A 23,342-nucleotide genomic window follows, 5' to 3' on the forward strand; every position below is an offset into this window, starting at 1 on the left:
GCACATCCCTGGTAGGGGGTGTGCAGGAGGCATCTGGTCGATGTTTCTCTCTCATCAATGTTTCTAGCTCTCTATCCCTCTCCCTTCCTCTCTGTAAAAAATCAATAAAATATATTAAAAAATAAAATAAAAAAATAATCGAAAAACATAAAATGCAATTGTAAGCGATCATCAACTTAAAACAGACTGCAATAAACACAGCTTGTTATATATGAATCTCATAGTAACCACAAACCAAAAACCTGTAAGAAAACCAATTGAAGCTAGAATATTTTATTCAGTTTCTAATAAAAACACATTAAATTTTACCCTGGCTGCCCAAATGAACGTTGTAGTGATATTTCAATTTTCTTAAACAGATCATCTGAGAAGAGTCTTTTTATCTCACAGAATAAATTTAAAATACCTTTTGGGTTTTATCTTTGGAATCCAATACATTTTCCAAAGAGTTTTTAGCTGATGTGTTACCATCCTCTCTTCCTGCTTCCTGTCTTCTCTGTTTCTGCAGTTGCTCTTCCTCCTGTCTGTCCTTTTCTTCAAGTTTTTTCCGAACTTCGGCTTCTTCGTATCTAGTTGAAAAGAGAAGTCAAGATGTCTTGCAATGATCATAAAAAGTAAAGGAGTTCCAGGTACATGATACTAGTACCCTGCTTTGGGTACATATTTTCTCCCTCCAACTGATGCCATTGGTCATTATAAGCCACAACTCGCAAATGTGCCCTTTTTAGATTTACATAAATTGCCCAAAAATTTTGAAAAGAAACTCTATACTCTCAAGTTAAAGTTGCTTAATGCTCCTGTTGCTCTTCCCCTCCCATTAATTTCAACCTTTTAATGACTCAAATCTGCTACAATTTCCTTTTGAAAGGATTTATAATCCTAAAATCCTAAAATTAACTATAAACCTCACTCACTTATAAAGTGATTAAAAATACTAATAAGTACAGACAACAAATAAATGAAAGGACCTAACCCCCCCCCCAAAAAAAGAGGAAATAAATATGATTATAATAGTATGATTATAGAGAAAAATAGGCAAACCCAAGGGGAAAAAATAGTTAATAATGGTTAATCCAAAGATTAGGAGAAATGCTATTCTACTTATTTGGTTGGCTAAAGAAGAAAGAGAATAGTGATTCTTAATGATATCAACCACCTTAACATATTCTAGACCCAAGATGAGTAATTCTAGAAAGGATGAAGGGAATATATCAGTTTAAAAAGATAATTTTAAGTCAAGGCTATGATATAATAGTTAACTGAGCCAGGTACGAAAAACATTAAAGAAAAATATTGAACTAAAAAGTTCCCTTTTTATTTTGTTACTTAAAAAAATGACTAAAAATTGAAACATACTATTTTTAATTTCTATTTATAAGTTTGGTAAACCAGTCATGGAAAATACTAGAATTAGATTAAAAAAAACAACACATATATAACTTCTGAAACCAGGCAGATCAAACTACAGTAAATAATTTATTCTCATCAGACCAGCATCTAATAGCACATCACAAGATGGAGCAAAGGAATATTTTTCTGAAGAATCATGTTCGAAACTTGAGAATAAAATGAGACCTAAGCTCTAAACTACTATACTAATGCTTACCTTAATTTATCATTCTAAGCATTTAAAAAACTTCAGTAAAGAAAATTAATGGTAACACATAAACATAATGTAAGTGATAGAGAATTTTTTTTTTTTTAATTTTTGTGTTCTGTTAACACAGAACTTATTTTTAGGAACTAGATTTTAAAATAATAATGTCTATACCTGAGTTTAAGGCTTTCAGAGAGTCTTTCAGCTTCTTCAATAGCTTTTTTGATGTTTGCAAGTCCAAGCATTGAATGAACATAGTCCTAAAATTATAGAAAACCATCCTATACTTAGCATTAGGTACATACACAGTTGTAATACTAAAGACATTTAAATCACAGTACTTAAATAGGAAAGTTCACATTAAAACATTATGACTGAAGTATTTTTTTAAACTTTTTAAAATATATATATTTTATAGAATTTTTACAGAGAGGAAGGGAGAGAGATAGAGAACTAGAAATGTCAATGAGAGAGAAACATCGACCAGCTGCCTCTTGCCCACTCCCACTCCCTACTGGGGATGTGCCCACAACCAATGTACATGCCCTTGACCGGAATCGAACCTAGGACCTTTCAGTCCGCAGGCCGACGCTCTATCCACTGAGCCAGCCGGTTTCGGCTTTTTTTTTTTTAACTTTTAACCTACATGAATGCACAATTTATTCTTAAAATGTTGCAAAAGCATCTTATCATAGCATTAGTATGATAAAAAAAAATTTGAGTAGGTAACAGTTTTTATTTATTTGTAAGGTACCTTTTAAGAAGTACTATTTTTTATTTATAAATAAATAGCAAAAAACAAAACAAAAAAAAAAACCAAAAAACAAAAACCAACCAAACACACACAAAGCTTTCAAGGGCATAATATATCTTGCCATTAAAAGGTTTCCTAGTTTTATTTTCCTCTAGTCTCAGATGCAGTAAAATAAACTGTGTGTCAATTTACAGCATGGGATTAGCCCTTTTGTTTTAAATTGAGATGTTTTGCTTACATCTTTTTTTTTTAATAAATATTTTATTGATTTTTATAGAAAGAAAGGGAGAGGGATAGTTAAAAGATCGATGAGAGAGAAACATGGATCAGTTGCCTCCTGCACACCCACTACTGGGGATGTACCTGCAACCAAGGTACATGCCCTTGAGCGGAATCGAACCTGGAACCACCCTCAGTCCAAAGGCCAATGCTCTACCCACTGTGCCAAACCAGCCAGGGCACTTCCATCTTTCTTTATTATAGCTACCTGCCTTGCAATATCTTAGACATAAAACAAGTGTTATATTTAAGGAAGCATTGAATAACTAAAAGTCAAATGACAGAAAATATGCCATCAATAATATAATTCTACCTTAAAAAAAACACACCAAAATTGTCCTGGCCAGTACTACTCAAAGGTTAGAGGTCGGCCTGTGCACCGAGAGATCGTAGGTTCAAAAACCTAGTCAAGGGCATGTACCTGGGTGCCCAGTTTGCTTCTCGCCCCCCAGTTGGGATGCATGTGGGAGGCAACCAGTCAATGTATCCCTCTCATAACCCTCCCTCTCTCGCTCGCGCGCTCTCTCTCTCTCTCCCTCCCTCCCTCCCTGTCTCCCCACCTTATACTCTCTGAAAAGTAATGGGAAAAATAATTTTCAGGTGAGGATTAACAAAAAAACCCACAAAAACACAAAATAGCCATGGCTTGTGTACCTCAGTTGGAGCATCGACTCATTTGTCAAAAGGTGGCAGGTTTGATTCCTGGTCAGGGCAGATAACCAGGTTGTGGGCTCAATCCCAGGTCAGAGGAAACTTATCAGCGTTTCTCACTCACATCAATGTTTCTCTTTCTCTCTCTCCCCCTCTTCCTCCCTCTAAAACACACACACACACACACACACACACACACACACACACACACACACTAGCACATAATTTACTAATAGGCATAATGAAGTTGTTTTTAAAAAATCACTTCACTAAGAGGTCACTCATTAGATCCTACAATCAGAGATATTTTCAAATCAAAGTTAGTTTGACATGACAATAGTGCAGTTAGAGTAGGCTAATTATTGGATCTAATTTGCCACAACTTGTCAATATGACTACAAATAGAGCCTACTAGTACAATTCATCACAAAGAATCTAGTAATCGTATTAAAAAAAAAAAAAAAAAAAAAAAAAAAAAAGGCCAGAAGGTCAAAAATATCCATCTCTGGCTCATGGAGAGACCCTCAACAAGAGCTTTGGGTGGAATAAGTCTGTTGGTAACAGCTATCATATGTCTATCTATCTAGCCTTAAAGTAGCTCAGGTTTTGGTTGAGTTTATTCTTCTAGTTTAAAGAATAAAGAGGGCCATTCACTATGTAATTTCAATAAAAGTATAGTTTGTTCAATACTCTATCACTTGAACATTATAGTGGAAACTGTAATTACTTTAGTTATCACAATGTCCTACAACTGATACAATATTCACCCCTTTTTCCCTTGAGGATGTGTAATTAATTTTAGAGAGAAAGGAACAGAAAGAGAGAGAAACAACTATGTGAGAGAGAAACACAGATCAGCTGCCTCCAGTACTCGCTCCACCCAGGGATGAACCCACAACCTAGGTATGTGCCCTGACTGGTAATCAAACCCACAACTTTTTGGTGTATGTGACAACACTGCAACCAACTGAGCAACACAGCTAGCGCTGATACAATGCTTTTAAATATATATTGATTTCAGAGAGGAAGGGAGAAGGAGACAGAGATAAAAACATCAATGATGAGAGAGAATCATTGATCAGCTGCCTCCTGCATGCCCCCTACTGGGGATCAAGCACACACCCTGGGCATGTGCCCTTGACCAGAATCAAACTCAGGACCTTTCAGTCCAAAGGCTGACTGACACTCTATCCACTGAGCCAAACCAGGTAAGGCACAATACTTTTCTAGCAGAAAATAAAATATAATTATTACTATAAGATTTCTCCAATAAAAATAAAATACAAAGTAAAACCAAAAAATACTATGACTTGTTTTATTAATTTTTAAAATAGAAACTCATTAAGAAGCCAGTCTGTAAGTTCAACTTAACTCGGTTTAAATGCTGAAAAAATTGTTTGTGATTGGCTATGACTATTACGAACTCTCAAAAAACACTCCCTTAATATCAGTGAAGTTTTTTTTCCCCAATAATTCTCTCTGTGTACTGTTAATGGATCACAGTTAAAATAAGCATAAATATTTTCAAATTTTCAACAGTACTGACACTTGGCAGAATTTTAATAACAACATCCAATTCTTATACAACTAAAAACATTTGCTTTTTAGGTTTACCAAGTAGAACTTTCCTATTCTTGAACACAGATTCAAGCAACTCTCATGATTTCACAAATAAAAAAAGTTTACCAATAATATTCAGGATTATAAATAATAAATATTTCTTCTAATTAATTTCCTTTCAATGTGCACAAATCCATGCACCAGGACACTAGTAAATGCAATGTGTCCTCTACTAGTAAGTTTGCTAAATTATCAAGTTTTTATCTAAAATCTTAACTATTCCTTAATATAAAATAAGAGTGAAAGACCAAGTTTCTGAAGACTGATGACTTTACATTCTGTCCCTACTGGCTTTAAAAGGTAAAAACAAAAATTTAGTCAGTGCCCTGGCCAGTGTGGATTGGTTGTTTAGAGTGTGGTCCCATGCATGGGAAGGCTATGGGTTCAATTACTGGATCCCAAGTGAGGTCTCTCCCTTCATCCCTCGCTAAAATCAAATGTTTAAAAAATTTACTTAGTAAATTTAACATTTCACATATTGAAGTATACTGGAGAGATTGGGCTAAATAAAATAAAACACAAACAGTTCTGAGACAGAAGAAGATGTGGTACTTTGGAAAGAGCAAACAAAAATAATCCTTATACTGAAAACCAGAAACTGAACAACTGCAACATATGAAGTAACAGGAGCTTTCTAACCTAAACAACTCCTGCCACTTTCAACTATATACTCCCTTTGGAAAAGGAATAAATAGTCTGTAGAAATGGAAAAAACCTCTTACCGATTATAATTTACTCCCAACCTTCTCAGGTTTAAAAAAAGAAAAAGAAAAAGGTAGCTACAAAAAACACTCCTAATCTTGTCAAAGAAAAAAGGTAGTTACTAATTTAGAAAAATAAAGCAAAAAATTAAAAGGATATTAAAAAATTGGCCCTATGATTATAGACAAAATAGCAAATACCAAAACTATCAGTTACCCAAATTTTTCAAAAATAATTACTTTAGCAGACACTTTTACACTTCTTTTTAAGCAATTCCATTTTAAGAGATACTGTGCTAATCATCGAAGAGCATGCAAACACTTGCTTAAATTTGGGCAGGCCTCTGTCCCCATCTGCAGATAAGTATGCCCAAGAATGTTCCAAGGACAGAACCAATCCAGCAATATGTGGAGGATGAACCTTAAATGCAAAGGGCCACCATCCCAAAGCTAGAGCTAAAATCTCATAACTATTATTAGTATATCCTTACTGGTAAGAAAAAATACGAGTAATGATTTAACACGATTAAATAAAACAATGAGGCTATCCCTTAACCCAGCAGTAGCCAACCTTTCAGACCTCACAGACGACCTGTTGGCCACTCCTGCCTTAACCAACAACCAAAAGAAAACATATGAATTACACTATTGTAATTCATATAAGGCTATTAAAAGAGTAAGAAAATTTTTTAACTTCTAAAAAAGTAAAAAGAAAAATTTTTAACTTCTATAATTTTAACAAGGCAAAGGAAATTCCACCACCAGTGAACAAAATAAAAATCTCAATATTAATTCAAGAATAGCTTCTCTGCCCTGGCCAGTGTTACTAAATGTTAGTGTCAACCTGCACACTAAAGGGTCTCAGGGCTCCATTCCTGTCAAGTGCCAATACCTTGGTTTTGAGTTTACTCCTGCTCCCAGTTGGGACACACGCTGGATGCAACCAGTAGATGTATCTCTCATATCCATGTTTCTCTCTCTCTCCTCCCTCCCTCCCTTTCTACTCTCTCTGAAAAAGCAATGGGAAAAAATATACTCAGGTGAGAATTAATTTTTTTTAATTTTAATTTTAATTTTTTTAAGGAATGGCTTCTCCACCACATAAGATCTATAGGCAGTATTTTGCTACTATTTATTGTCTGGTAGCAAGGCGGAACCACCAACAGAAAACTTTTCCCATTTCTTTTTATTTTTTTAAAATATATTTTATTGACTTTTTACAGACAGGAAGCGAGAGAGATAGAGTTAGAAACATTGTGAGAGAAACATTGATCAGTTGCTTCCTGCACACCCCCTACTGGGGATGTGCCCACAACCAAGATACATGCCCTTGACCGGAATCGAACCCGGGACCTTTCAGTCCGCAGACGCTCTACCCCTGAGCCAAACCGATTCGGTTCTTCCCATTTCTTTAACCTAGTCTTCATGATCTTTAGCCTGCTGCTGGTGCAGCTGAAATGCAACCATTTTCCTTAGCCACACTTATATACTCATCAGTTCCCTTTTTTCATTTACGCTTCCTCTCCCACCCTCCCTGCCCATGGCTTCAGAAAAGTGGAAGAGAGGCACCTGCTCAAAGGATTAAAAGCAAAATAATAATATACAAAAATGGAAACAATCAGCATTAATTTTTCAAACAGATCTTTAATATGCGACAGTGTGATATATTAAAAACTGTCACATTAAAACAAATGACTAAACCTTGAATCTTGAGAAAGTACAATCTCAAGTCATATTGTTCTTATTTAATGCATGAGTAAACAGAGTATTCTATTTGAACTGGCAATGATGTATCATAACAGAAAATTGACTATGTTTCTGTATGTTGCTATAAATTTGTACTAGTCCAAGGCAAATTAAGAGTGCATATAGAGCACTGGCTGGTGTGGCTCAGTGGTTGAACATCAATCCATGAACCAAGAGGTCAGGGCACATGTCCAAGTTGCAGGCTTGATAGCCAGTAGGGGGTGTGAAGGAGGCATCAGATCGATGATGTTTCTCTCTCATCAATGTTTCTATTTATCCCTCTCCCTCTCTAAAAATCAATAAAAACATATTAAAAAAAAAAAAAAAAAGAATGTGTGTGTATCCACATGTTTGCAAATAAAATAAAATCTTCAGTTTGTTTTTCTACCTTCATAAGAGTTTGAACTTGATGCCACATAATGTTATCTACTTTCCAATATAGTTAAAACTTTTAGAGAAGGTAAGTCCATTGTGCAAAAAGAACTTAGCAAATAAAAATGTAGAAACAAAAGGTACCTGCTGTTGCTTGAAATCAGGCTTGTTTTTGATAAGATTATAAACAGTCACGAATTTCATGTATAGTACGTAGGCCTTTTCCTCATCACGATCTAACCTGCTTTCTTCTGCTATCTTGAAGAGCTTCTGGGCACTCTGTACATAACTTAAAATTAGAGAAAAAAATAAAATACTTGACATCTGGTGGGGAAATCATGGGTAAAGCCCACAAAGAACCTTGATAAAATATATTTCATTATTTATTTCAGTTAGATGCAAGTTTGGATGAAATCTGAAAATTCCCCTTATGCTACAAGTAAATACTTCTGTTTCATAAGATTTGCTTATATACCACAAACTCTTCAAAATGCTTTCTGAGTCCAGTTTTAAAAGATTTGCTACAACAGATAATCCTGAGACAAGTGGTCCTCAGGCAGCCACATAATAGCCATACTCTATAATTAAAGAACATACCATTTGTATTGAATTAGGGAAGCTAAAATCTTTATTTTGACTAGTGGCCCAGTGCATGAAATTCATGCTGGGGGGTGTCCCTCAGCCCGGCCTGCACCCTCTCCAATCTGAGACATCCCTCTCGCAATCTGGGACTGCGGCTCCTAACCACTCACCTGACTGCTTGCCTGATTGCCCCTAACCACTCTGCCTGCTGGCCTGCTCACCCCCAACTGCCCCTGACAGCCTGCTCGCTCCAAATTGCCCTCCCCGCCAGCCTGCTCACCCCTAACTGCCCCCCCCCCCCCCGCCAGCCAGATTACCCCAACAGCCCTCCCCCGTTGGCCTGATCATCCACAACTGCCGTCCCCTCTTGGCCCCTAACCACCTCTGGGTAAGGGGCTAAGGGCCCTTTTCAGGCTGGCCACACCTCCTTCAGGATGAGGGTCCTACCGCATGAGGGGCTGATGACTGTTTGCAGGGTGGCCAGGCCCTCCACTGGGGATTCTCAACCCGATGGTGGCATGGCCAGCCTGGATGTTCCAGCTGAGGGCTGTTTGCAGGCCCCTCCCTCAACGGTTGGCCCGGGCGACCCAAACTTCCTGCCCACTCCAGCTGGCTCCATGGCCACCACCCATAGGTCCCTCCTTTGGCGGCCGGCCCAGGCAGGTGGGAAGCTTGACTTTCTCCATCGCCAGGAGCAACCCAAGCCTCTGCCCACTCAGCTGGCTCTTGGCCGCCACCATCTTTGCCCTGCTAATTTGCATGTTCCTTCTTGATTGGCTGTGGGTGTTGCAGAGTGATGATCAATTACCATATTTCTCTCTTGATTAGTATAATATTAAAACAAATTATTTTCCATTCTAATTCCTTTTTAACCTTTGCATAAAATTTCCCCCACCTAAAAATCCAAGAAATTAAGGAAAGAAAAGAGGACATGAGGCCAATCTTTTTATTTAGTTAAAATTTTCTACAAATGGCTGCACTACACTCTGATTCATTGGTCCTGGAAGAAAAAGAGACTTAAAGTCCAAAAATACATCATCTTAAAATTCTACTTTAGTAAAATAACTTGAGGATTCTGTGGCATTAACTCTAAAGACATTTTCCTTGTTGGAGTTTTTAGAAAACAAATTAATAAAATAGGCATTTCTGCAAGAGAAATTCATTCACTTAGGACTAAAGTTTTGGCAACCAAGTTATAGAGCCAATGCCTATCTATAATATGCTTTACCAATACTTATTTATAGAAAGCAGTGAGTTTTGTTTTCTGTATTTTTCAAACTGTGTTCCAAAATTGAGACAAGGACTAATGAAGAAGTTGGTCAGACCAAAGAACTAGACCACCACACAAGGAAAAGGGACAAAGTGGTATTTAAGACCAAAGATGGTCCTGTACAAGGACCATTTCAGTCAGTGTGTATGCTGTGCCTCACATGGCATCATAGTCCTAAGACAGAGGTAAATGAAACCAAAGACAGTAAGGAGATTCTCTATAAATGTTCAGGAATGAGTACATTTGGGATCATAAAAATAAGTTTTTAGAATTGTCATTTCCACCCTATTCCCATTTATCTCTAGCCATGGAACACATATTTTCCTCTAATCTCTAAAATCTGCTTACTCAAGTCTGTGTATTGCTGGAAAGATGCATCTTTTTTTTTTTTTTTTTAATTGATTTCTTTTTTTTGAGAGAGAGAGAGGAAGATAGAGACAGACATTGATGTGTTGTTCCACTTAGGCATTCATTGATTGATCCTTGTATGTTCCCTGATCAGAAATGGAACCTACAATCTTAGTACATCAGGACAAGGCTCCAAGTGGGCTACCTGGCCAAGGCCTACCTTTCTTTCTGAAACTCCTTTTTCCAACTCTATATTATATAAAATAGATCATTAGATTAAAAGTTCTTGTCAAGCTGAATACTGGATAAAAAATACATCTCTCTCCTCTTTTGAATCAAAGAAAGACTATGCTAAGACCATCTCTTACATGTGAAATACACAAGGATAAAAATATTGAATTAAGCAGTATTTTTATATTATGTTATGAAAAGGTACTGATTGTGGCTGAATGAGTTATGTAGAACCCTTAGTCTTTACCTGAAACTTATGATTTACCATTGTCTGGAAAACAGATAATATGTATATCAGAAGACTATATATGTACTCTACCAAGATAAAGTTAAGAACTTCTCTAAGGAGGTCTTACTTTATTTCTGAAATGATGCCATTATTTAAATAAACTTTAAATTTACTCACATAACCCATGTAAGAACACGGAATTGAAGTAAAAGTTAATATATGACTCAGTCAAACTAACGATGGATACATACTTCTTAGTGCTTATTTTTTCTGGTTTAACTTCTGTCTTCTTATTGAGGTCTTTTAGTGAAGAACTGAGGTAGAGTTCTTTAGGATCTGAAGCCACAGAAGGCATGATGAATAATCCTTATTTTTCCACTTTCACAATGGATGGTGTACTTCAGTAAAAGTACTTCTTTTCTGAAACAAAATGAACACAAATGATTCCACTAGTTTTCCTCATTAACAAAACAAATGAGCAGTATAAAAAATAAAACAGCTAACCTGTATTCTTTGCTAACAATTAATTTTAAATTATCTTGAATATATCTATTTTGGGAGTTCATGATATACTGAGTATTAATAAACAATTTATTTTAAAATTTTCATTAATTATTGTTTGTATCATTTTACCTTAAGTATTAGGAATCTTTCCTGTCAAAGGAACTAACAGAATAATAAGAGCTTTTATATTTTTCTTCTATTAAATCTGAATGAATGTGTAGATCATAAATAGAAAGCTTAATTTATAAATACAGGGTATCCCCAAAAAATATATATACATTTTTAACAGCTGATAGCTTAATTTTGAAAATGAAATGTATTTTAATAAACACTGTCTTTAGTTATTCAAAGTATGTGAATACATTTTTTTGAGACACCCTATATCTTTTTCTCATTGATATCTATAATAATAAAAGCATAATATGCTAATTAGACCAGACATCCTTCCATATGACTTTCTGGACGAAGCTGGGGCTGCAAGGGAAGCCTGGGTCCCAAATGCCAGAGGGAAGCCAGTGCTGACAGCTGGGGGAAGGAAGGCCTACTCTTGCATGAATTTCATACATTGGGCCTCTAGTCTATTTATAAAAGGAAACAGTGAGGGAGACAAGTGATAGGCAGGCAAGGCCTTTTTATTGGAGCTAAGGACATATGAACATGTTTCTAGCAGAATATACCCAAGTACTTTGGTTTACTCTGTAAAGGTCATTGATGTTTCATGACATTCTTCATTTCCTCATCTGCTTTGGTAAATTATGACTAGGAAGATGGAGGAGGTTGTAAACAAAATAAACAATAGGCTAGGTACATACCAATTAAGGAGTGTGTGTGTGTGTGTGTGTGTGTGTGTGTGTGTGTATACATAAATGTGCAGGGATGCATGTAGATGGGGCAGATCAGGGGAGCACACCAAATGGGGAGTCTTGGCAAGATCGTGTCACCAAATGAAAACTTCAGTAACCCAATTAAATGTATGCAAGATCTTTAGCTGTGAAGAAATACAATTTGAATAAATAACAACTTTAACACATTTACTTATTTATGTTTAAAATATATTTCTTTATTGATTTCAGAGAGGAAAGGAGATAGAAACATCAATGATGAGAATCACTGATCAGCTGCCTCCTGCACGCCCCCTAATGGAGATTGAGCCTGCACCCTGGGGATGTACCTTGGCCAGAATCAAACCTGGGACCTTCAGTCTGCAGGCCGACAGTCTATCCACTGAACCAAACCAGCTAGGGCAACATTAATACATTTAAAGATTATGATTATGATTCATTTTTTTTCCTACCACTTATTTCCACTGTTTTAATGCTCTTCATTCTATCAGTTCACTATTATTAGATGAATGGACATAAATGAACATCTAATTCTAAAAAGCTGTGTAAAGTAAAAAACTGTAAGAGGAAAACAGCTTCTGTTCACCTATGTGAAACTCCAAAAGCGCCCAATCTACTTGATTCTAGTCACATTTACATTAAATAGTAATACTTTCTGATTTCTTGATATTCATCCCTTCTAACCCTGTACATTAATCCACTGATTTAGCAAACCTAGCTATATATCTTTCTCTAAAGTCATATTTTTATGATTCTCTATTTTTCCCATTTATATTTGCTCTACGTATTTACAAACATGTTTAACCACTTTAATTAGTAACATCAGATCTGTGAACTTATTATAAAAACAATGAGCTCAGCCCAGCCTATGTGGTTCAGGGGTTGAGTGCTGACCTATGAGCCAGAAGGTCATAGTTCGATTCCTGGTCCTGGCACATGCCTGGGGTCAGGCTCAATACCCAGCAGGGGGCATGCAGGAGGCAGCGGATGGATGTTTTTTTCTCTCCCTTCCTCTCTCTGAAATCAATAAAAACATATTAAAAAACAACAACAACAACAACAAAAAACACCAATGAGCTCAAACATAAAGATTTTCTACACTTTTCCCTCCATTCTGCTTACTATGTCTAAATCTATAATGATGGGAGAAAGCCTCTGAACCACACCATCACTGCCAAAGAGATTTATTAATGTTAAATATGTTCTGGTTAGGTATCTAATTCATCAATAATTCACCACCAAAATAGCTAAGAGCATTTATTAAGGAAATAGTATGATAGAGATCTGTTGGATTTCCTCATACATTTTATTATTTACTAAAGGCCTAGTGCATGAAATTCGTGCGGGGGGGGGGGGGGGGGAGACACACGCGCAGGGAGAGGAGGGCTGTCCCTCAGCCCAACCTGTACCCTCTCCAATCTGGGACCTCTCGGGAGATGTCTGACTGCCTGTTTAGGCCCTATCCTTGTGGGCCTAAATAGGCAGAGGACATCCCTTTAATAATTTGGGACTGCTGGCTCCCAACTGCTTGCCTGACTGCCTGATTGCCCCTAACCACTCCCCTGCCAGCCTGATTGAAGCCTAACTGTTCTTATTTTTTAAAAAAATATTGGGGATATAGGAAGAGCCTGCTATCCATATATATAAAAAGCCAGGGCCATGATGACCCAAATGACTAGTCGCCATGAAGTGGCATTGACTGGCGAATGGGCTAAACTGTTGATCTCTTGGTCCCTCCCCCCACCTCCCTCGGGCAGCAGCGGTGGCTTACTCCTGCCTCCCTTGGGTGGCACAGCTCCCTCCTGCCTCCCATGGGTGGCAGTGGCTCCCTCCCGCCTCCAGTAAACCGCCACCGCTGCCCACTGTAGCCAGCGAACCAGCCCGATCAGTAGGTGGAGCGGGCCAACGTCGTGACCCCTTCCCCCATGTGGCTGAGGTTGGCCCGCTCCACCTACTGGCCTCTCCTGATGGGACTCTTCCATCCCAATCAACAGCGGGCTGCTCAGAGCCTGGCCATTTCTGGCAACCCCAAGTCCTTGGGGTTGAGAATTCTGATGGCCCTGCCCAGAGGGTAGAGGTGCCTGACGGGCAGGGACAGGGACCACAGGCCTCCAGGGAGCGCCGCAGAGTTGGCAAGGAGAGGAGAGGGCCTGCGGAGGGGGAGAAGTGAAGCCAGCGGACATCAGCCCAGAATACTGCCCTTCCCCCAGAGGCAGTGGGCCCTCAACCAGAACCCCAGCCCAAATTGGAAGAGCCTGAGAAAGGCTTCAGGAAGTTCTACGCAGAGCTGCGCATTGAGAACGAAACTTCGTGAGGCCCTGACCGAGACCATGTTGTGGCTGGCACAGCTCAATGTGGAGCTGGACTATGCACACAGAGGCAGAACACTTTGCAGAGAGGCCAGCCTCCCTGGAGCTGGAGAGATTTGAGCGCAGGGCCCTGGAGCACAAGGCCACTGAGCTTAAAGAGGAGCTGAAGGGCCTGTCCAACCTCAAGGCTGACAACCAGTGCAAGGACAAAAATGCAGCCCTGTTCCGAGTCATCAGCAAACTTGCCCCTGCACCCACATTTATACAGCTGCTTCTGCCACACGCACCCCTTCTCCTGTGTGAACACGAATGGCAGGGCTGCCAGGGAGTCTCTCAGAAGCCATTACCTCTCCTTGGGACCTCCAGGCTGGGAGGGGAGGACAGAGCCCCCAGGAACCAAGGGGCCATCTGAGGCCAGGATAGAGACATGAGGCTGAGCCAGGTAGGGGGACCAGGGCTGCAGGCAGGACCAGGAAGGGACCGAGGACCAGGAAGTGCCAGGACCAGTAGCCAGGACCAGAGTGGCCACCTGGAGGTACCCTCTCACATGTGCTGCCACCAGTCACCCCTCCCGCCTCTGAGCAGGGACCTGAGAATGTGCCAAGCATCTTGCTGGCCTGGGCCGGATGGGCCTGTATATAGGGTCCGTGTGCAATGGGGAGGAATGTCTCCTAATTTTTGCTACCCCCTGCCCAACACTGGGGGAGAAGGTATTTTTGAGCACGGTGGGGTGGTAGGTGGGGCTGCAAGCAGCGGCGGGCTACTGCACACACGATTTTGCACACTGGGAAAAAAAGTTATACATATATATATGTGTGAAGTACAACTTCTGTACAGGGGTGTGAGTGGAAGCAAAAGCACAAACATTGAGGAATGAAGAAATGAAAGCAGATTGTAGATAACTTGTTAAAAATTGGCAATAAAAGAGAGAATGATGGGATTGGATGGAATGGTATTCCAGAAAAATGATTTCTGAAACGCAAGAAGTAGCAGCTGAGGAATATGCTTTTGACTAAGAGAAAGTAAGGTCAAGAAATTGCTTTTCATCTTGGCAGGTTTGGATCAGTGGATAGTCAGTCAGTCCGAGGAATGACTCAATTCTTGTCAAAGGCAAGTACAATATCTTGGTTGCAGGCTTCATCCCTGGCCCTGGTCAGAGCACAAGCAAGGGACAACCATGTGTCTCTCTCACATTGATGTTTCTCTCTGTGTCTCTCTCTCCCTCCCTTTCACTCTCTCTAAAAATCAATGGAAAAAAATATCCTTGGGTGAGGATTAAAAAAGAACTAACTGGGGAAAGGGCAGAGAGTGGGATGGGAACCTGGTGGAGGAGAGCAATTGGGGGAGGGGGGGAGAGGAACATTTGTAATAATATGAACAATACAAATTTATTTAAAAAATAAAAATAAAAAAGAACTAACTTTTCGGGAAGGTACTTAAGGAAACCTGAGGCCTTAGTGATACCACAACAGACATCTCTGTGGCAGAGGGCAGGGAACACTGGAGCTTGGACTATTAATGAGGTCCAGAAGACAGTAAGAAGAAACCAGTAACAAGAGTTATCCCTGACTTCTGCTCCCAACTAGCTCAGATTACTCAACCACACAAGGCAACATTTGCTCCTCCAACACAGGCCAGCTCTTGAAATGTAATTCCCAAAAACAACAATCCTTTTTTCCAATTCTATTCTCTATCTCTAGGGTCATAAGTACTACTGGTCTAACCACAGAATGTACCAGTATGTTCAAAAAGTCAGGTAGCGCCCTGGCCAATGTGGTTCAGTTGGTTGGAGCATCATCCCTATACTGAAAGGTTGTGGGTTTGATTCCCAGTTGGGCCATGTAAGGGAGGTAGCTGATTGATGTCTCTCTCTCTCTCCCTTCCTTCCTTCCTTTCTTTTTTTCTTTTTTTTTTTTAATATATTTTATTGATTTTGTACAGAGAGGAAGGGAGAGAGATAGAGAGTTAGAAACATCGATGAGAGTCATCGATCAGCTGCCTCTTGCATACCCCCTACTGGGGATATGCCCGCAAGCAAGGTACATGCCCCTGACCGGAATCGAACCCGGGACCTTTCAGTCCCCAAGCCGACGCTCTATCCATTGAGCCAAACTGGTTTCGGCATCCCTTCCTTTCTTTCTAAAAGCAATAAACATATCCTCAGGTGAAGATTAAAAAAAAAAAAAAAAATTCGGTGGAGTCTATTTTGCTGAGTCATGACAATTAGGTTTCCTGGCTAGTAGGTAAAGAAAGCTGCTGATTTGAATCTTCTAAAATGAGGGTCTAAAATGTGTTCTCAGGTGAATCTGTTTCTCATGATTACCTTTAAAGTTTGGATTTTTAAAAGACAAAGGATATTAAAACTATATGTGCTACCTAGGCAACTTAAAATCATAAATCATTAACTATTTCAAAGTTAAATAAAAGGAATACATATTACATGGCCCCATTTGTATAAAGTTTAAAAACAAACAACATTTGTTTGAATAGTATATTGCTGTATTCTATCATTCACAGATATTCTGCTGTATGGAAGACACTGTTTCTAGGAACTCAAAGATCAGATTTGATCTGCTTCCTCACAAAGTTTAAAAAACCTGCCGGGACCGGTTTGGCTCAATGGATAGAGCGTCGGCTTGGGGACTGAAGGGTCCCGGGTTCGATTCCGGTCAAGGGCATGTACCTTGGTTGCAGGCATATCCCCAGTAGGGGGTGTGCAAGAGGCAACTGATCGATGACTCTCTCTCATTGATGTTTCTAGCTCTCTATCTCTCTCCGTTCCTCTCTGTACAAAATCAATAAAATATATTTTAAAAAAAACAAAACCAATGTGACAAAAAATTGTAAGCAATGGTAATACAACATAGTATCATGTCAAACTATAAAGAGATACAATAATGTACAATGGGAAAATTAAGAAGGAAGACTAAGTATGACTAAGTAAGTGGGATGCTGGGAGGCATCATGGAAAGAGATAGCATTTATGTGAGTCTTGGTGGGAGAAGGTTTTTGACAGAGATTAAGAACAGTGTGAGGAAAACTCACAAAAGTAAAGAACATCTTTAGGAACTAGTCAGTACAGAGAATGATCAAAGATCTACTAGAGACTAAACTTGAAAAAAATACTCCAGAAAATGGAAGGCCTTGAATGTCACAAAAAGCATTTATTATTTTATTTTCTAAAAGTAACAGAGCCATAGCAAGATTCTAACAATGGAGTATGTGATCCAAACTGACAATAGTACAGAAGCTTTAAGAGACTGGAGAAAAGAAACACTTTTGTTACCTATCAGAATGATCCTAAGGAAATATGATGAAGGTCAGAACTAGGGCAACAGAGATGGAATAAAGGAGGCAGATACAACAGACACTGCAAAGGTAGAATGACAAAAACTGCAAAGGTAGAATGACAGGACTTGGCAAATGACTAGACAAATGGAGGCAAAGTACAGGAATAAGATTATGATGACATCTGAATTTTTAGTGAAGGTTTCTATGAGAAAGTCTGTACTTTTTTAAAGTTACCTTTTCTGTCCTTATTTAATTCTTGAGAACTGAAATAAGTAGTCATCAAAGGACTAATTTTGTTTCCACTTTAATTCGCAAAATTATCTCTATATATAGAAGCCAAGCGACCGGGATGTCAGAATGACTAGTAGCTATGATGCCCACTGCAGATGGCCAACTGCCCACGGCCCCTTCCCCTTGCCGGCCCCACCCTAGTCAGCCCCCCCCACCTCAATTGGGGTCGGGGCTGGCCAGCCAACCTTCCTCCTCCCCGCCGGATTGGCCCCCATGGGGAGAAGGCCGCTGGAACCCCACCTGTACACGAATTTGTGCACCAAGCCTCTAGTCTAGGGGTGTCGAACTCAATCAGAGAAGGGGCCAAAATCTAAAATCCAGCCTAAATCGCGGGCCGAATGGTTTACTGAACAGTCATAAACTGTCATTGTGATGGAAACGCAGCAGAGTGCAGTGATGACAGCGCGGTGCGGGCCACATTGCAAGGCCTGGCGGGACAGATTTGGCCCGCGGGCCTTGTGTTTGACACATGTGCTCTAGTCTATATATATATAATCCTAAGCTACTGTTTGACCAGTACCTATGATGTGCACTGACCACCAGGGGTCAGACGCTCAACACACAGGCATGGAAACATGGGACAGACTGATGAATCTCAGAGGGAAGGGGAGAAGGGGGAGGGGAAGAGATTAACTAAATATCTTATATGCATACTAGAGGTCCAGGGCATAGATTCATGCACTGGTGGGATCCCTCAGCTTGGCCTGTGGACTGGGCTGAAACCAGCAGTCTGCCATCCCCCGAGTGGTCCTGGATTGCGAGAGGAACTCTAGTATAAGCTAAATTGTCAAATAAGATGCCTGGTGTTGCCCCAGCTGGGTGGGTCAGTTAGTTGGAACATTGTCCCACCTACCAAAAAGGTTGCAGGTTCTATTCCCAGTCAGGCCACATACCTAGGTTGTGGGTTCGATCCCTTGATCATGGTACCTATGAAAGGAAACTGAACAATGCTTCTCTCTAAAATAAATAAAAACATATCTTCCAGTGAGGCTTTAAAAAAAAAATAAAAAAATAAAAAGATGCTCAATGTCAAATACAGCAAAGCCCTGGCCAGTGTGCTCAGTGGCTAGAGCACTGGCCTGCACCCTGAAGGATCCTGGGTTTGATTCTGATCAAGGGCACATGCCCAGATTACGGGCTCCATCCTGTGTGGAGTGTGCAGGAGACAGCCAATCAATGATTTTCTGCCATCATTGATGTTTCTCTCTCCCCCGCCCTTCCTCTCTGATATCAACAAAAATATACTTCAAAAAAAGGTTAAGAACTCTAGCTTTTTTTAAATAGCAATGCTCCAAAAGTAAAATCCAGGCAGTGCTGAAAATGAGTTAACAAGTGGGAAGAAAATGGAAGGCACATATATCCATCTCTTTTTAAAATCCTTCTGATCCTTCCAAAGAGAAAGAGAGATTAGATGATTTGAACCACAAAGGAAAGACTACAAAAGTGAAGATTGAGGTTTGTGGTAATTTAAACTGGTCCTGATATCTCCACTAGGGTTTAACGCCAGCCATTGTGGAGATTCCTGGCAACCCTGGAAGGAAAGCAAAGTTTGTCTTCCTTGCACCCATCATCTCATCTCACCTTTGCCCGTCAACAGTACGAGTATGCATTATATGTTCTGACTGACTTAAATTTCATTTAACCCACTTTATACTTATTCTAGTTAAAATGACACACATATCATGAATATTGATGAAATGTGTGTGTGTTTTTTTTTAAAGCAATTCTAAAGTACTAAGAAGACTCAACCTTTTCAAGAAATGTCACTGCTAAAATTTGTTATTTTCTGAGTATCTACTATGTGTCTAGCACTGTACATTTAGGTCACAACCAGCTTTTAAAAATATAAAACTGAGGAGAAAATGTGAGAGAATTTTACATACAGTAAAGACCTATTTCATGAAATTTTATTTTTGGTTATATGCAAGTATGTATGCTTATATAGAGCACTGAATTGAAATGTAAAATGTATATCTTGGCCCTGGCCAGGCAGTTCAGTTGGATAGAGCAGTGGTCGGCAAACTCATTAGTCAACAGAGCCAAATATCAACAGCACAACGATTGAAATTTCTTTTGAGAGTCAAATTTTTTAAACTTAAACTTTTTAAACTTAAACTTCTTCTAATGCCACTTCTTCAAAATAGACTCGCCCAAGATGTGGTATTTTGTGGAAGAGTCACACTCAAGGAGCCAAAAAGCTGCATGTGGCTCGTGAGCCGCAATTTGTCGACCACAGGGTTAGAGTATCGTACCGGTGCACCAAAGCTGTGGGTTCAATCCACGGTCAGGACACATACAAGAATCAATCAATGGCCAAGCCGGTGTGGCTCAGTGGTTGAGCATCAACTTATGAAACAGGAGGTCAAAGTTCAATTCTCAGTCAGGACACATGCCCAGGTTGTAGGCTTGATCCCCAGCGTGGGGCATGCAGGAGGCAGCTGATCAATCTCATCACTGATGATTCTCTCTCTCTCCTCTTTCTTCCTCTCTGAAATAAAAATAAATTTTTTAAATCAATCAATAAAAACATACACAAATGTATTTTTTTCTCTCTCAAATCAAATTTTTTTCTCCTAAAACAGACCACTATTTTCTGTCTCAAATCAATAATAATTTTTTTAAAAAGTAAAATGTATTTCTTAATACAATAGGTTACACTGAAAAAGTATTAAAGTTCTGCAAAGCATGATCCATAGGCTAAGTGTGATCCATAGGCTAGTGCAGGTTGGGAAACTTTTTGTTAAGTCTGTGATAAAATTTAAAGCTTATAACAGAATGTAACAATTAAACACACTGAACTTTTCATATTAGTTACTTCCTCTATGAAGAAAGCAGTTCAATTATTATATTCTAGCTCAAGCTGCAAGTCTGTAACAGAGACTGGCTAGTTTGAGTAACATTGCTCTAGGGCAGTGGTTCTCAACCTTTCTAATGCTGTGACCCTTTAATACAGTTCCTCATGTGGTGGTGACCCCAAACCATAAAATTATTTTCGTTGCTACTTTATAACTGTAATTTTGCTACTGTTGTGAATCATAATGTAAAATATCTGTGTTTTCCGATGGTCTTAGGCTCTACAGCAGTTCTCAACCTGTGGGTCGCTGCTGACCACCAGGGGGTGAGTACAGAACATGGTAGGCATGAGTCACAGCGGGGTGGTGGAGCAGGTGAGCAGGGCCCCAGACCAAGGCAGGACACCAGTCGCTGTCATCATGGCGAGCCTCTGGTGGTTACTGAAAATTCTTTGCTCCTGTATGCCATAGTCCCGCCCAGCACTCGCACTTGCTGCTGGCACCAGCCCCGCTCACACCCATGTCCAGTACTGCTGTTTGCATCCACTGCCAGCACTTGGTGCCAGGCCCAATAGCTTGCTGGCCCCAATCACCCCTCAAGGCTTCTCCACCTCCCCCTGCTCCTGAGGGGCGATCGGGGCTGGCAGCCATTGCTTGCACCAGTTGATGGTGCTGGCCCTGCTGGCATTCGCAGTTGACACTAGCTCCAAAAGCTCCACCCCCAGTAGATGGTGCGAGCAGGGCCGGTGTCATCAGGTCATCAGCAGGTCATCAGCGTGTGGGAGTGGCAGCAGCAGGAGCAGGGCTGCCAGCAGACAAGGGTTGGGGGTTGGGGGGCTGTGGCGAGAGGGGAGGGGTGAGGCAGGGACATGGAGGATGGGCCAAGACCCACCCCTGTGCCCACTATAACTTCATGGCCCACAATTCCTTTCAAGGTGCACGAATTCGTGCACTGCATCCTGTGTGTGTGTGTGTGTGTGTGTGTGTGTGTGTGTGAACAGTGTCCCCCCAAAAATATGCACTTTAACAGCTGATAGCTCAATTTTGAAAAATAAAATGCATTTTAATAAACAATGCCTTTAAAATTATACAAAGTGTGTGTATACATTTTCTTGGGACAACCTATATATATATGCTGAAAATTTTATGGAAAAAAATTACATGTGCTGGATTTATTTTCCAACTGTCATACTTTACAAATGTCTTTTTTGTTCTTTTCCATTATGTTCACATTAATAAACAAATGATCATAATGATAAATAAAGTTCAAGTAAATATGTAAAAAACCAGGCTAGAAAGACAGGTTTCTATCAGTTTTTTTCATGCATTGTTTCTCAAAGAATACAATACATACATAAGTGCAATTAATGCCTATTTATATCATTAATGACAGATTGTTGCTGTTTACAATGATAAGATCCTTACTATTTAATTTTAAAGATCCATCTAATGTGTCAAAAGAAATGCACATTTAAGGCAATCATACCAATATGATAAAGACAAAGCACAACCTACATCTTCTTTCACATAAACTGGTCCAAGTGCTATAAAGTCATAAGAAACTATCTGAATCCATCATGAAAGAAATTCAACGACTCAAAAAGAAAATCTGTTGAAATGCAAAATCGGCTTACACAGCAAAGCCACAGAGCAAACCTAGAACAAGAAAACACCCTTAACAAATATCACTTAACAATTTCAAGTGCTGCAACAGAAAATACACAAACTTAAGGATGCTTGCAGATTCAGAAAGAGTAACATCCATTAGTGCGGAATCCCTTTCATCTTAAATTCCCTGAGCTCTTAACAAATACTAAATTCCTTTGGCTCTGCAACACCTGTCTTCAGGTAAACATTTTGTTAGTGATTAAGTGACCTGCCTCAAGGTCACAGAATGAACTGGCGGCACAAAATAAACCCAGAAGTGTGGTCTGCAGTTTTATGCCTAAATGAACATCACCGCGATTCGGGGTTCTGATAATTTCCAAGGTGGAGTGGAGGTGAAATTCACTTGTCCCACAACTCTAGGAGAGGCATTTTAAGACAGTAAAAGCTTCTATTTGAGGTAAGTCACGGTTTTCATTTGATGAGCTTAGAGGTTCTTTAAATTCATACCCGGACTTCGCTGAAAGCAAGTCTGGGACACGGGAGGGGTTGCGAAACACTCTGCGGGGTTAAAGTAAGGCCCGGGATCGTGGCTCGTTAGCAAGAATTGAGAAAAGGGAAGCAAGAGGTACTGTGTGTACATTTCGGGTCTGGGGAGGGGGAGGCATGGCCAAAGCCACCTTGTAGGACCGGAAAATCCGAATCCACACGAAACTCACTGGGTAACTCCAGGTGGGCAGCGGGGGAAACTGGAGGCTGGGCCCTCCCTCCGAAAGCCGAGGCCAAGTTCGGGTCGTCCCACCCCCTCCGCGGTCAGGGCTGGTCTCCTGGGTGACCAGCAGCCAGAGGAAGGAAAGGGGCTCCCTGCGGACGGCTTGCGGGGAACACAGGCCAGGACCCAGACCCGCACTCACCTTTGGCGCCAGACGCGCTTTCACGAACGCCGGGCTCCTGGCCCAAGGCCCATCTCCCACCAACCTCAGGAGCAAACCGCGTTCGCCATCCCGACGCGGCCGGCCCAGCTCATCCCCCTTTCCCAGGCTGCACTGCGTTGCAACGCGTCTCGCCTCTGACGCCGCGGAGGGCGGGGCCGCGCGCGCATGCGCGCACGCACTGCTGACGCCAGGCTCCTCCCCGGGCCCGGCCACGCCCGTGCGCGTGCGCGGGAGGCGGAGGGCGAAGGCGGGCTAGCAGAACCCGGGCGAGCGCTCCTAGCGCTGTACTTTTGAGTCCCGCTGGTTCCCCTGGTGTTGCTAGCATCCTGGGCCTCGTCGTGGGTGAAGCAGGGCTGCTTTTGCGCCTCTTATCTACGTATCTCCTCCTCAGCT

At 40.6% G+C, this 23,342-nt stretch overlaps 1 protein-coding gene across 8 annotated transcripts in view; it reads right to left on the reverse strand.

The window, feature by feature from the left end:
* USP8 (ubiquitin specific peptidase 8) overlaps positions 1 to 23,073 on the reverse strand; it is a 61,463-nt gene extending 38,390 nt beyond the window's left edge. For 6 of the 8 annotated variants that reach the window (XR_006741835.1, XM_045582605.1, XM_045582603.1 and 3 more), the window contains exons 1-5: positions 22,929 to 23,072; positions 10,632 to 10,800; positions 7,865 to 8,009; positions 1,772 to 1,857; positions 407 to 569 (exon numbers count right to left, since the gene is read on the reverse strand). Coding sequence is in view for 7 of the 8 variants with exons in the window: in XM_045582605.1 (XP_045438561.1) it covers positions 407 to 569; positions 1,772 to 1,857; positions 7,865 to 8,009; positions 10,632 to 10,735 (498 nt within the window). In the remaining variant the exon portion in view is untranslated. Of the gene's footprint in view, positions 1 to 406; positions 570 to 1,771; positions 1,858 to 7,864; positions 8,010 to 10,631; positions 10,804 to 22,924 lie in introns of all 8 variants that reach the window. The other 2 variants (XM_045582589.1, XM_045582593.1) reach the window with 2 other exon arrangements.
* Positions 23,074 to 23,342: the final 269 nt, after the last annotated feature.

Source organism: Pipistrellus kuhlii, unplaced genomic scaffold (assembly GCF_014108245.1).
Source record: "Pipistrellus kuhlii isolate mPipKuh1 unplaced genomic scaffold, mPipKuh1.p scaffold_m20_p_1, whole genome shotgun sequence".
In the NCBI taxonomy this organism is placed as follows: domain Eukaryota; kingdom Metazoa; phylum Chordata; class Mammalia; order Chiroptera; family Vespertilionidae; genus Pipistrellus; species Pipistrellus kuhlii.